At 52.5% G+C, this 12,415-nt stretch overlaps 1 protein-coding gene across 1 annotated transcript in view; it reads left to right on the top strand.

Annotated features, from left to right (window-relative positions):
• Positions 1–12,072, top strand: part of BAHD1 (bromo adjacent homology domain containing 1) — a 39,134-nt gene extending 27,062 nt beyond the window's left edge. Inside the window, exons 5-7 of the mRNA XM_063397759.1 lie at positions 541–617; positions 2,636–2,727; positions 8,961–12,072. Of these exons, the coding sequence (XP_063253829.1) occupies positions 541–617; positions 2,636–2,727; positions 8,961–9,150 (359 nt within the window). The 3' untranslated portion in view covers positions 9,151–12,072. The remainder of the gene's footprint in view (positions 1–540; positions 618–2,635; positions 2,728–8,960) is intronic.
• Positions 12,073–12,415: the final 343 nt, after the last annotated feature.

Here is a 12,415-nt window from a genome sequence, read left to right as displayed (position 1 = left end):
GTGGTGTCTGACTGGCAGTGCCTGAGCCAAAGATGCTGAGCCAAATGCTCTGAAGTAGAGGTCCTTAAAAGGGGGGAAAAGAAACCCCAAAAATTCTGTGTAAAAGACATAAATGGCAGTGTGGTGAGGCCCGTTGTGGTTGTGTCAGTGCAGCAGCAATTCTGCCCTGAACCTGAGAATCAACACTTCAAGTTCCCACCTTTGGACAAGCATCTTTGCCAGCTTGTGTCTTGAATGGATTTGTTTTTCAGGTGGAAACATTTGATTTTTGAATCTTTGGGGAGTCTTTTGTGCCTGACTTCCTTGGGATGTTGCAACCTGAGTGGAAGGAGGCGAAGGTGTAGTGGAAAAGCAACACGACCCACTCCGTGCAGCTTCTTGCTGTAACAAAGGGACACCTAGTTCAGCATGCAATATTTATCAGCCACAGCTGCCTCTCCGTGAGCGCCGTGGGAATGAAGGGGATGGAGCAGCAGGGATGAGGGGGAAAGCACTGGGGGAAAGCTGAGGCCTGACTTGTTTTAACCCGTGTTGTTGCAGGAGAGCTGATGATGAGCCTCCTGTGGTATTACAGACCGGAGCACACTCAGGGAGGCCGCAACCCCAGCATGCACCAGGTGAGTCCAGGCCGGGTAGGGCACCCCGGGCTGGCTTCCCTGCAGGAAGAGGGGCTGCCCCAGCATCTCCCTGCCTTCCTGGGTGCCCCCAAGCTGAGCACAGCAGAGCACTCTTGGCTGTTAGGCAGGTGTTGCCAGATGTGTTGAGCGGTGGTGTCCTGTATGCAGTCGGGCTTTTCCCCCAGATTTATTGTCCTATGGAGAAACTCCGGGCTCTTACAAAAGCTGCTGAGTTCCTCAAGTGGAGGCTCTAAGAGAAACTGCTGAGTGTTGATGTTTCTCCCTTTAATCTGAGAAAATTCCACGTATTAAGTAAAAAGTAATTTTGACTGTTACCTTAAGAATAAGGAAGAATAAGTTCATAGTGAATCAAGATCAGACACCTTTCCAAAAGCGTATTCTAATTCCTACAGGACTGCAGAGCCTGATGCAAAAGCTCCTGCTGCCATTTTGCAGGAAACTGGAGTGCCTGTGTCATGTGCTGCCTTTTAATAAATCCCTTAATCTGCGTCTTAAACTCCAGAAACGTGTTAGTTTTGTACAGAAACGTGGATGCATCATCCTTGCCCTGCATAGATTTATGATGAGAACTAAAGGGTGCTGTGCCAGGATAATGGAGTTGCTTTATAAAGAAAAAAAACGTGTGAATCACTGTGACTTCACGCCTTGCTCTGCTTTGCATGGGCTTGTGTTGGGTGACAGAACAAGCTGGTTTTAACTGGGAATGAAGAATTCACTGCTGTGTTCAACCCCATTTTAAATTTCTTAATTTCTTTTACTTTTTTAAATAAAGAGGGAGGGAGGGTTTGAGAGCAGGACTCAGGAGCAGCCAGGGAATTGTAACTGCCTCCCTTGCAGGCACAGGTGAGTTTCTAAACCATAATGTGGCACTTTATAAATGGAAGGTGAGTGTATGCAGTTGCATTTCAGTCCAGGGAGAGTGCCAGGAGGAGTTAAGCCAGGTTTTCGCAAACCCGCTTAAATTACACAATTCTTCAAACAAGAGAGAGCTTGGGCTGAGGGCTGGGCCAGGCTTGCCAGGGTGACTAAGGTAGTTTTGACTCAAGGAGTAAGGCAGAACCCCAAGGGTGCAGAAGGCAGGTGTGGCGCTCCCAGTGTCCCTGATCAACCCTGTCCACAGATGTTCACCCTTTTGTGAGTTTTCCCTTCCAGCAAAGCGGAAATGGAGCCTGCAGGGAATGCTTCCAGGCTTGTGCAGGGCATCCATTTTCCCAGAGATCATCTCTGCTGATTTAACCATACCTGAATTTTTTCTCAGTGGCCCCATCCAGGTTATCCTGTGTATAACCAATCCTGCCTGTTGCAGAGCCAAATTCCCTAAATTACTGTGGGAAAATCTGAATAGAAGTTTGCCAGTAGAGGTTGTGGCTGCTCCTCCTTGGATGTGTTCGAGGCCAGGTTGGGTGGGGCTTGAAGCAACCTGGGATAGTGGAAGGTGTTCCTGCCCATGGCAGGGGGCAGAATGAGATAATCCTTAAGGTCGCTAGCAGCCCAAACCATTCCAGGATTCTGTTCCATGATTCTGAAAAAGGCTGTTGCTACTTCTCTCACTAATCCCGCCTTTTTAATTGGATCGAGAGGAGGAAGTGATTGGACAAGAAGGGTTTCCTTAAGTTTTGATATAAAGATGGATTAGAGAATCCAGGAGGAAAGGGGAGACCGAGGAGTGCAGCCAGCCACGGCCTTGGTGCTGCAGAGCTTTTGACGCAGGAAATTCATGTGAGATTGGGGCACTCAGTCTCACAAAATGTGCTGGGCAGGGTGAAACGGTGGGAAAGTCAGTGCTTTGATCACTGTTGATAAAAACGTGGTGCACAGAGCACCTGGCAGGTGCCTGGGTCGTGTGGGACCCTGGCTCTGGAGAGTTTTCACCATGGGCACGCTTTAAGGTGATGGGTGAAGGTGCAGAGCTCGCCCTTCCCTCCCTGGGTGGGTGAGGGTGTGGCGCTGGCCGTGCCTCCGGGTGACCTGTGCCCTCCCCTGCCCTCCCCGCACAGAATGAGATCTTTGCATCGCGGCACCAGGACGAGAACAGCGTGGCCTGCATCGAGGAGAAGTGCTACGTGCTGACCTTCGCGGAGTACTGCAGGTAGGTGGAGCTCTGAACCTGCTGCGCTTCCCAAACCTCGCCCTGCTCCAGCCTCCCTCGCCCTGCCCGTTTCCAGCCAGCCCGGCTGTCCCATCCCTGCGGGCAGTGGCGTGGCTGGAGCTGTGGTAGGGACATTTGCTCTTCTGCGGCCTGGGGGCTTCTCCCAGTCCAGATCTGGATGGTATAGGGTCATGGAAAAGACCCTTAAGATCATGGAGTCCAGCTGTTCCCCTGGAACTGCCAAGGCCACCACTGACCCATGTCCCCAAGTGCCACATCCACGCGGCTTTTGTATCCTTCCAGGGATGGAGGCTCCACCACAGCCTGTTCCAAGGCCTGACCACCCTTTCCCTGAAGGAATTTTCCCAATATCCAGCATACACCTCCCCTGGTGCAACCTGAGGCTGCTTCCTCTCAACCTGTCCCTTGTCCCCTGGGAGCAGAGCCTGACAGCCTCTGGCTGCACCCTCTTGTCAGGGAGTTGTGGAGAGCCAGAAGGTCCCCCATGAGCCTCCTTTTCTCCAGGCTGAGCCCCCCCAGCTTCCTCAGCCGCTCCTGCTGCTCCAAACCCTTCCCCAGCCTCTTGTGCTCCTCTCAAGGAGCTCCCAGATATTGATGGTTGTATGACCATTGCTCTTGGTTTCAAGGAAGACAGGAACAAGTGTGCAGGAAAACATGGAATTTGGAGCTAAAAACTAAGGGAGCTAGGAAGAGATCCTATGTATCCATCCCTTGTGGGACACAGGTGCCAGACTACCCAAACAACCTGCTGATACAAGTGCCAGTGTTCGTGCTGGACACCAGATCCTGAGATTTTGGCAGCAGCACCTCTTGGAGGAGTGACTCGGCTGTTGTAGTTGAGCTCTTGCTGACTGAATTGCAGCTTTGTCAATAAGAACTTCCCAGCATCCATATTCCAGCTGTCCATCCTGTGATGGATGCAGAGGGCTGAAGGAAAATAGGGATTGAATGGGCACAAACCCCTAATGCAAACCAGTGCTTTAGATCTCTTTGGTTCTGCTGGGTGCATCTCATGGTCTGTGCAGGGAGGGGGATGCCTGAGGCCTCCTCCTCAGCCTGCTCCTTGCCCAGGGCTCTGCTTTTGGAATTTCCAAAAACAAACTGGTGTACAAACTCTTCAGAAGCTGAATTTTGATCTTTCTTTTGAGAACACTAAAACAAAACCCCAAACAAACAAAAAAATACCAACCTAACCCCAACAAATAACAAACCAACCAAACAAAATCCCCCCTCCCCAGGCTTTGGATCAAAGCAGTTCCTTTCCATTCTAACACCCCAGACTTCTGGAACAGCTGCTGGCAGGAATTTTTTCATGCTCTTGTGGGTCAGGTCACCTTTGAGAGATGTTCCCTGAAGGCGTCCTGAATTCTTTGTTTTCCTAAACGTTGGTGCGTAAACATTTATTAGAGGCTAATTAAGAAAAATGAGGCCAAAGTAGTAAAAACAAGGTGGTTAATTGCTATCATAAGGTGCTGTACAATATCCACCAGTACGGAAACACAAACTTGTGTTGCTTCCTGCAGGAGTTCTCTTTGAACCAAGCTTTGTCCGCATCCTTTCCCTTCCCCTTATCCTCCAGCAGCTGCAGTTGTGGCTCCCAGCAGGACACAGGCAGCAGGACTGGGAATGAGATCGTGGTCCCCAGCACAGGAAGGACAGGGACCTGTTAGATGGAGTCCAGATGAGGCCACCAGGTTGATCAGAGGGGTGGAGCACCTCTCCTCTGAGGAAAGGCTGAGAGAATAGCGATTGTTCATCCTGAAGAAGTGAAGGCTTTGGAGTGACCTAATTGCCCCTTCCAGTATATCACCGTGGAGGCCCAACCAGGAACACAGACTGGGGACACAGATTTGGGTGCAACAACAGCAGCAGGGCAGAAGACCCTGCCCTTAGTTTATTTTTCCATTATATATCTGTGTCAAGGTGACCATGGATTGGAGAAGGGTATCGCCACCTCTCCTGTCACATTGGTCCAGGAGGCTGTCATTCAACCTCCCCTTGTCTTGGAGAAAGTATTCATAACATTGCCAATATTTACAAAACATGGTCCTGTGTTTACAATTCACCAGCGTGAGAAACTGCACGTTTCTCCTTTAATATGAACGCTCAGCAAACCAGGAAAATTCATGGCAACATCTCACCCTTTTAAGTATATTAAAAAGAAAACAGAAAAAGAAAAATGAACAATTCTATGACAGGAAAAAAGAAAGAAAAAAAAACCTGTATAAAGTTCACCGACCTTCATTTAGGTGACGGTGTGAGGGCTACATGTTGGTCTGATTCTGCCTTTGCTACCCAGGGTTTCACCCTGAATCCCTTGCAATAACTTGCTCAAAATATCTCGAGCATAGTCTAACATAATTCAACCAACACCCTCATATTTTTAAATTTTTATAAGATACAAGGGAATATACGGTGCAAAAGGCAGGAGCATTCCAAGAAAAATTAATCACTCAATTCAAAATTCTGAGCCCCAAAAGTTCTGTCCCAAAACCACAACCCCCAAACAACATGCACTTTCCCCACAGAGGTCACAATGGCTACCATACATAAAACTGAGCCATAGCAAACAATTCCTCTGAGTCCATGATTAACAGTCCGTTGGCTCTCAGCATCACACTGCTTCAGTCTGTCCTTGTCCAGCAGCTCCACAGGATCCAAAGTCTCTATGGAGGCCATATAGGAAAAGAGAGGATGCCAGTCCGTGTCCATGTCAATCAGATCTCGAAGAGGCTTCTCTGATGGGTGGCACTAGGGTGGCACAGGATGCACAAGGTTTCAGGATCAAACAGGATCAGTCCAATGCACCTGAGGCAGCTCAGCAGACTTTCAGCGGCCACCTCCATGGCAAAGATCCCAGAACCTGAGGATAGAGAACTTAGAAAACACAAATTGAGCAATTGACTTTTTCTCAAAGAATGCATGCAACATAGGATGTGGACGTAGAAACCCACTGCAAGGTCCAAGGAAAACTGACCATAGCTATGTGGCAACATCAACATTTCCTACACTTGAGATGCTGGCTGTACACCAGCCAGAGAATTTTGCTCTTGTTCTAGAGCTTGGGAAACTGTTTCGTCCCCCTGACGTCTTCGTCTTTTTCTTCGCCTCCGAGTTTTTGGGCTTGGCGTGGGCTCAGCATGACCCACTGCTTTGCAAGTTTCTGCAGTATGGTCTGAACCCCCACACTGTGCGCAGAGAAACAAGGGAGTCACTTTCTGTGCCTCCTTTTCCTGTTCTCCACTAGGCTGAATATCTGCCTGTGTCTCATGTCCATCATTCTGCCTCTGTTCAGCCGGCTGTGAAGCAGCCGTTGGGGTCATCACCATAGAATCACAGGTGTTTAGAACTGCACAGGTCTGGACCATCTCCAGGACATTAGAAGTCTCTGGAATGGTTTCCAGGAGCCTCTGGCAAGCAGAATTAGCATGGCTTCTTGCTAATTGCTCCAGCAATATCATTTTCAAAGTTATATCCTTGACTCTCGTCTTTAAAAAATGCATCAGACGCGATATAAATTCATTAAAAGCTTCCTCTGGCTTCTGTGCTATGTCTAAGAAGTCTTCCTTTGGGGAGAAGGATAACTTGGTTTTTATCAATGCAGATATCCCTATGTATCTGCACGAATCTAAAACAGTGAAAGAAAGGCCAGCTTGCACATCAGGGCAAGCATATTGACTCCTCCCCATAAGTAGGTCAACTCCGACCCCAAACAAGGGATCATCTCGAGGCAGGTGGCTATTTTCGACAGCCATTTGTCCAGCTAGGAATTTCCAATTTCTTTCAAAGGTAAAAACCTGTTGAGGTTCAAGCATCATTGTTGCAAGACCTCTTATTACATAAGGAAAGATCAGATTCTCAAATTCTGCACTGATCCATTGAATTGCCTCAGTGAAGCTTATATTATCTTCTGCCACGTCCCTTGATAAGGGAAGCGGGACTGCCCATGATGGGTCATCATGGCTATGATGTTGTGGACCCACGTCCACAGCTCCCTGAACTGGCTTGGGCAAAGCTGCATCTTCAGGCAGCAGCTCTCTTAGGTCAGCAGCCTGGTTTGGCTGGAATGCAGGACTAAAATTCTCATCCGATTTCACGACAGGGAAAGCGTGCACATCAGACAACGCTTTTGCCCCGTTATCATCTCCCACAGCCGACCCGGCCCCGTAGGGCGGGTGGGCGGGGGACAGTGACTCGCTCAGACTCCTCTCTGAGCGGGGGGGCGATTGTCGCGCTGGGCAGGGAGGCGTGGCCGACGGGCCACAGCCTTCAGCTCCTGCCCGGCCAGCCGATGGGTCGGTGGCCAGGTCGGCGGCAGCAGCGGCAGCCGAGAGCCCCTCCCGCTCGGTGCGGGGGGGCATTCCCCGAGCGGCAGGGAGGGGACGCGCGGCGGTGCCGCGCGGCGGTGCGGGGGGGCTGTCCATCGCGGGGGGCCCCGCAGCAGCGGGCAGCGTTGCGCCCAGCCCTCCCCCCGCGGCGCCGGACCGGCACCGGACGCGTGGGGCGCGGCGCGGCGCGGTGGGCGGCGGCGGCGGCTCCGCTGCGGGCACCGCACAGACCGCCGGCGGCGGCGACCCCGCGCACAGCATTTGGCGCGGCGGCGGGACGGGGCAGGGAGGGGCCGTCCCCGCCGGGCTCGCCTGCCGAATCCTGCGCGGAGCAGGTCGCGGCGGGGCGGGGCGGGCCGGGGAGGCGGCGGCAGGGGGCGGCGCCGGCAGCGCCGGGGGCGGCGTGCACGGCGGCCCCCCCGGCTCCCCGCAGGGGGCCCGAGGCGGCGCGGCTCCGCGCGGCAGCTGCAGGGCGGACCCCGCAGCGGTGGCGGGCAGCGGGGGGGTCGCCGCGGCACGGCGGCCCGGGGCGGCGCGGGCGATCCCCCGCGCTCGGCGTGGGACCCGATGCCGAGCGCTCCGCCCCCTCGGCACCCCAGCTCCCCGCCCGGGCAACCGCGCGGGGAGCGGACCGAAAAAAGCTTCCCCGCCCTTCCAAAAACCCCGCTGGGCGCGCCCAACCCCCGACATGGGGGTGGCGGTCTCCTGCATCGGCTGCAACCCTGCATCAGAGCAATCCTCGTCAGAAGCGACGGAGCTCACAGGGGAGCCAGTCCTGCTTCCTGTCGAAAGCCCAGAATCAACTTCAAAGTCCTCCCCAGCCTCTTTTAAAAGTGGGAAGACTGTTGTCCATGCCCGTAAAAGAGTGCCTGCCTTAGAGTTTCCGTCAAGGACGGCAGAGAAAAGGCTTTTTCCCAGGGTTCTCCATGGGCCAATATAAAGTGCCTTTTCAGCAGTATAAAAAATTCCAAGTTTCTTTCCCCAGCTAAATAGTTCTCTCACGTGTTTCCTGGTTAAGTCAGCGTCACAGGACAACAAAAAGGAGTGGAGCAGTTCCATCATCAATCGTTCCTCTGAGAACATCGTGGGTTTCTTCTTCTTGCAGCTGTAGAAGGCAGAATTTTTTTTTTTTTTCTTTCTTCTTTTTTCTTTCCTCACTAGCTTGCAACTTGACCACGTGGGCGCCAGTTATCACCGTGGAGGCCCAACCAGGAACACAGACTGGGGACACAGATTTGGGTGCAACAACAGCAGCAGGGCAGAAGACCCTGCCCTTAGTTTATTTTTCCATTATATATCTGTGTCAAGGTGACCATGGATTGGAGAAGGGTATCGCCACCTCTCCTGTCACATTGGTCCAGGAGGCTGTCATTCAACCTCCCCTTGTCTTGGAGAAAGTATTCATAACATTGCCAATATTTACAAAACATGGTCCTGTGTTTACAATTCACCAGCGTGAGAAACTGCACGTTTCTCCTTTAATATGAACGCTCAGCAAACCAGGAAAATTCATGGCAACACCAGTATCTCAAGGGAGCCTACAGGAAAAATGGAGAATATCTGTTTACAAGGGCCTGCAGTGCCAGGACAAGGGGGAATGGCTTCACACTGCCAAAGGGCAGGAATAGATGGGATTTTAGGAATAAATTCTTCCCTATGAGGGTGGTGAGGCCCTGGCTCAGAGAAGCTGTGGCTGCTGCATCCCTGGCAGGGTCCAAGGCCAGGTTGCATGGGTCTTGGAGCAACCTGGGCTAGCGGAAGGTGGAACCAAGTGAAAGATCCCTGTCTATGGCAGGGGGTGGGACCGGATGAGCTTTAATGTCCCTTCCAACCCCAAGCATCCCTGGATCCTCTGCTAACCCTTCCGATGTGATTGCTCCGCAGATTTTGTGCCTTGGCAAAGCGTCGAGTCGAAGGGATCCCGGGCAGGAAGAGCATCATGGTTCCTCCCTCGGAGGAGTACTCCACCCCTCTGCACCGCAAGGTGCCCGAGGACACGGACCCCGAGCTGGTGTTCCTCTGTCGCCACGTCTACGACTTCAGGCACGGGCGCATCCTGAAGAACCCGCAGTAGCACAGCCCCGCCCGGGGAGCGGCCGGGGACACTCTGTGCACTCCCACCCACCCGGTGCTGCTGCAGGTGGGAGCGCCCAGCGCTCCGTCCCGGGGCCGGGGAGCGCGCGAGGAGCGGAGCCTGCGGAGGGAGGCGGCAGCCGAAAGCACAGCACTTCGTTAAAAAAGCATAAATGAAAATATATACGTAAAAAGAGAAAAATAAATATATGTATATAGATATAGGGATTTGCATAAGTAAATCTATATCTATATATGTATGTAGAGCTGCATCTATTGGGAGGGTTTGCAGGGGATAAAAGCCAGGAAGCAATGCAGAGCCGTGGCTGGAGGAGCGGTGGGAAGGTGCAGGTGGGGCGTGTCAGTGCGGTGTTTGTTGAGCCTGTCTGGGACAGCTGGTGCTTTTCGGGCCCTGAACTGAGCCCGGTTCTTGGCAGAGCACAGGAGAGTCTCCTTGGTCCCGCAGGACAGACTCTGAGGATTCCCATGGTGAGAGCTTCTTCAAAATACAGCTTTGGGAGCTGCCTGGGTGCAGAGCGGCCTTGTGTCATGCTTGGATAGGTGTTGCTCCATCAGGGGAAGAGGTGACCCCTGTTCTCCCTCGTCTTTTCCCTCCCCTCACCTCGCTGCTCCGTGATTCACCACCTGGACTGGGGCTTGGAGCCTGCTCCGTGGTGGAGCAGAGGGAGCTGGCAGGGTGGCAGGTGTCACACCCCAGCGTAGGGTTAGAGCTGGTCCTGTCCCAGGTGTCCTGACCAAGCCCACAGGATCCTTTACCCCATTTCCAAGGCCCAGCACTCACCGGCACGCATTGCTTGAAAGCTTGGAGCTCACAAAGTGGGCTCTCCTGGGGAGAACCGTATTTCCTCTTCTCTTCTGAGTGTTGCTCTTCCTCTGATGGCTCAGGGGGCCCTGGATTTTCTCTTTCTTCCCAGTTTGCTTCCTGTAGTGTCGTTTACAGACCCTGCTTATCCCCGTGTGTCTGCAGTGGGAAGAAGCCAGAGGGGGAAGTAGCAAACCCTTTTCTTGTGTGTTTTTGGCTTTTTAAAATTCTTTCCCCATGTGACTGTCCTGATCCTGGGAGTGCTGTTGAAGCCATCAGCAGCCTCTCCCTCTCCAAACTCATCCCGGTGTCCGAAAAGCTCACCAAAGTGGCTTTGTGGCTCCTGAAAGGACCTGAGCATCGGAAGAAGTTCGCATGGACCGTGCGAGCCCCGCAGGTCCTGCCTCTTGCCTTACCTGTACAGATCCCAGACAGACCTTAGCTTATCTCAACGCTAACTTGGAGTTAATCCCAAAGCAAACCAAAGGACAGTCTCACATCCTGGGGAGTCACTGCACCAGGCTGGGAGCCCAGCCTGGGATTGCACTAACATACAGCAGAACCGACCCAGTGCCACCCACATTCCTGCTGGCTGGAGCCGCTCACTGAAACGAGGGATCTGTGTTTTCCCAGTCTTTTGGGGCTTCTGAACTTGTGTTCCATGGTGGAAGTGTCCATGCTGCTTTAATATCCTGTCAGTGGAAGCAGCATTCCTTGTCCTCCCTGGGGACACAGGGCTTGTCACCTTGCTCCGGTGGCCGCACACCTGCACGGCCTGGAGAGAAAACCCATGGCAAGCAGTTCCTTACATGGAACAGTCCAGGCACGCAGGAGTTCTCCAGAGATTTGCTCTACATACCAAAGAGGGGAACGTGTCCGGAGGCAATGGCTTGAGGGGATGGCAAGGTCTGGCACCTGCTGCAGCAGGCGGGCATCTCCCTGCAGCTGGTGGATGATTCCTGCTGGAAAAGTCCTGTTTATTCCCACCTGCGTAGCCCAGGGAGAACACCCAGCTCCAAGAAGGGGGATCCCAAGTGTGCAAGCAAGAATTGTCAGGTGAAGCATCTTCTCTCACTTATACCTCAAGATACTGTTGGTGTCAAAGGGATTTCCCAGATCTCTCCTGAACAATTCGCTTGGCACTGCGGGTCTCTCGGAATGACGGGGTGGGGCTGTGTTGGGGTGGGAAGCGGTGGCACTTTGGGGACACTTGGATTGCAAGGAGGCATTGGAGAACGTGGTCTCTGGTGCTCCTGGGGGAGGATGTGAAGTGGTTTTCCCCTGTGGCGGGGAGGGAGTACGCTGGAGAAGTGGAGCTGCTCCTGCCAGTGGCACAGAGGGAATGGCAGCTGCCCGGCCGTGGGGGGAGTGCAGCAGCTGCACCCCACAGTGGATGGGAGGTGATGGGAAGCCCTAAATCCACATGTTCGGCTTCATGGGGACTCCTTTGCCCCTGAACCTGAAGCAGGAGAGCTGCTGTGGCCATTTCTCCCTGGCAGTGCTTTGGACATGGAATGCTGCAAGACCCACCGGCCAGGTGAGCCTGAGCACTGCTGCAGCTGGGCCCAGGTGTGAGACCCAGCCTTGGAAACACAGTAACTCACCGAAATCCCTCCTTCTGCCCCATCTCCCCCTGCTCCCACCTTATCCTGGCTCCTCTCCAGGTAGCAGGGAAATTATCCTTGCCCTGGGTCCGTAACAGGCTCCGGTCCAGCTCTGGAGAGGACAAACGTGACTCTTCCCGTGCTGAATCTGCTTCAGGCCATGAACATTGAGGTTCACGTGGTTGCTGATGCTGTTGTGCAAACAGCATGTAAATGAACTGAAATGTCTTATCCCTAACGAAAAGATTTCCTGCTTTTTTAATCTATTAGATATGGAAATATTTTTTGAAACTGAAAAATGCAGTCGGTAGAATTTAAATCGAAGCGTAATACATGTAAAATATATTTTAGTTGATAATTTTGTAAAATGCACTTTTTTGTGTCTCTTCCCTGGTTTCCCAGATCTGTATTTCATTGTTTACAGATGGAATGAGAACATTCCCTATTCCCTCCTTCTGTGAGAAAGATATATTAGAAGTAATTCTTTAAAAATAAATTTGAAAAATCGTATTGATTTAGAAAACAAACCAGTGCTGGACTGTTCTTCCCATCCCTGCATGAACTTCCCGCCTGGACCTGGTGGTTGCAGGAGTCAAGAGTGCTTGGGAGCAGATGTAGGTGCTCAGGGTTGTGGGATGAGCGACCTGTCGGGTTTTCCATGGAAATAGAGCAAGTGGCAACAGGATAGGCAGGGATTGACTTGACTTTTCTCCAATTTTGACAGCCACTGTCAATTGAATATTTGAGTCTCTGCTGTTCAGGCAGGGCAGGTGGTGGTGGTAGCAGATCTTGCTTTAGGAACCCTGAAGGAAGCATTTGGGAATGTTGCTTTGGAAAAG

This window comes from Prinia subflava, chromosome 5, assembly GCF_021018805.1.
Source record: "Prinia subflava isolate CZ2003 ecotype Zambia chromosome 5, Cam_Psub_1.2, whole genome shotgun sequence".
Classification (NCBI taxonomy): Eukaryota; Metazoa; Chordata; class Aves; order Passeriformes; family Cisticolidae; genus Prinia; species Prinia subflava.
Note: the sequence above shows the minus strand (reverse complement) of the source record. Positions and strands in the feature narration are given on the sequence as shown.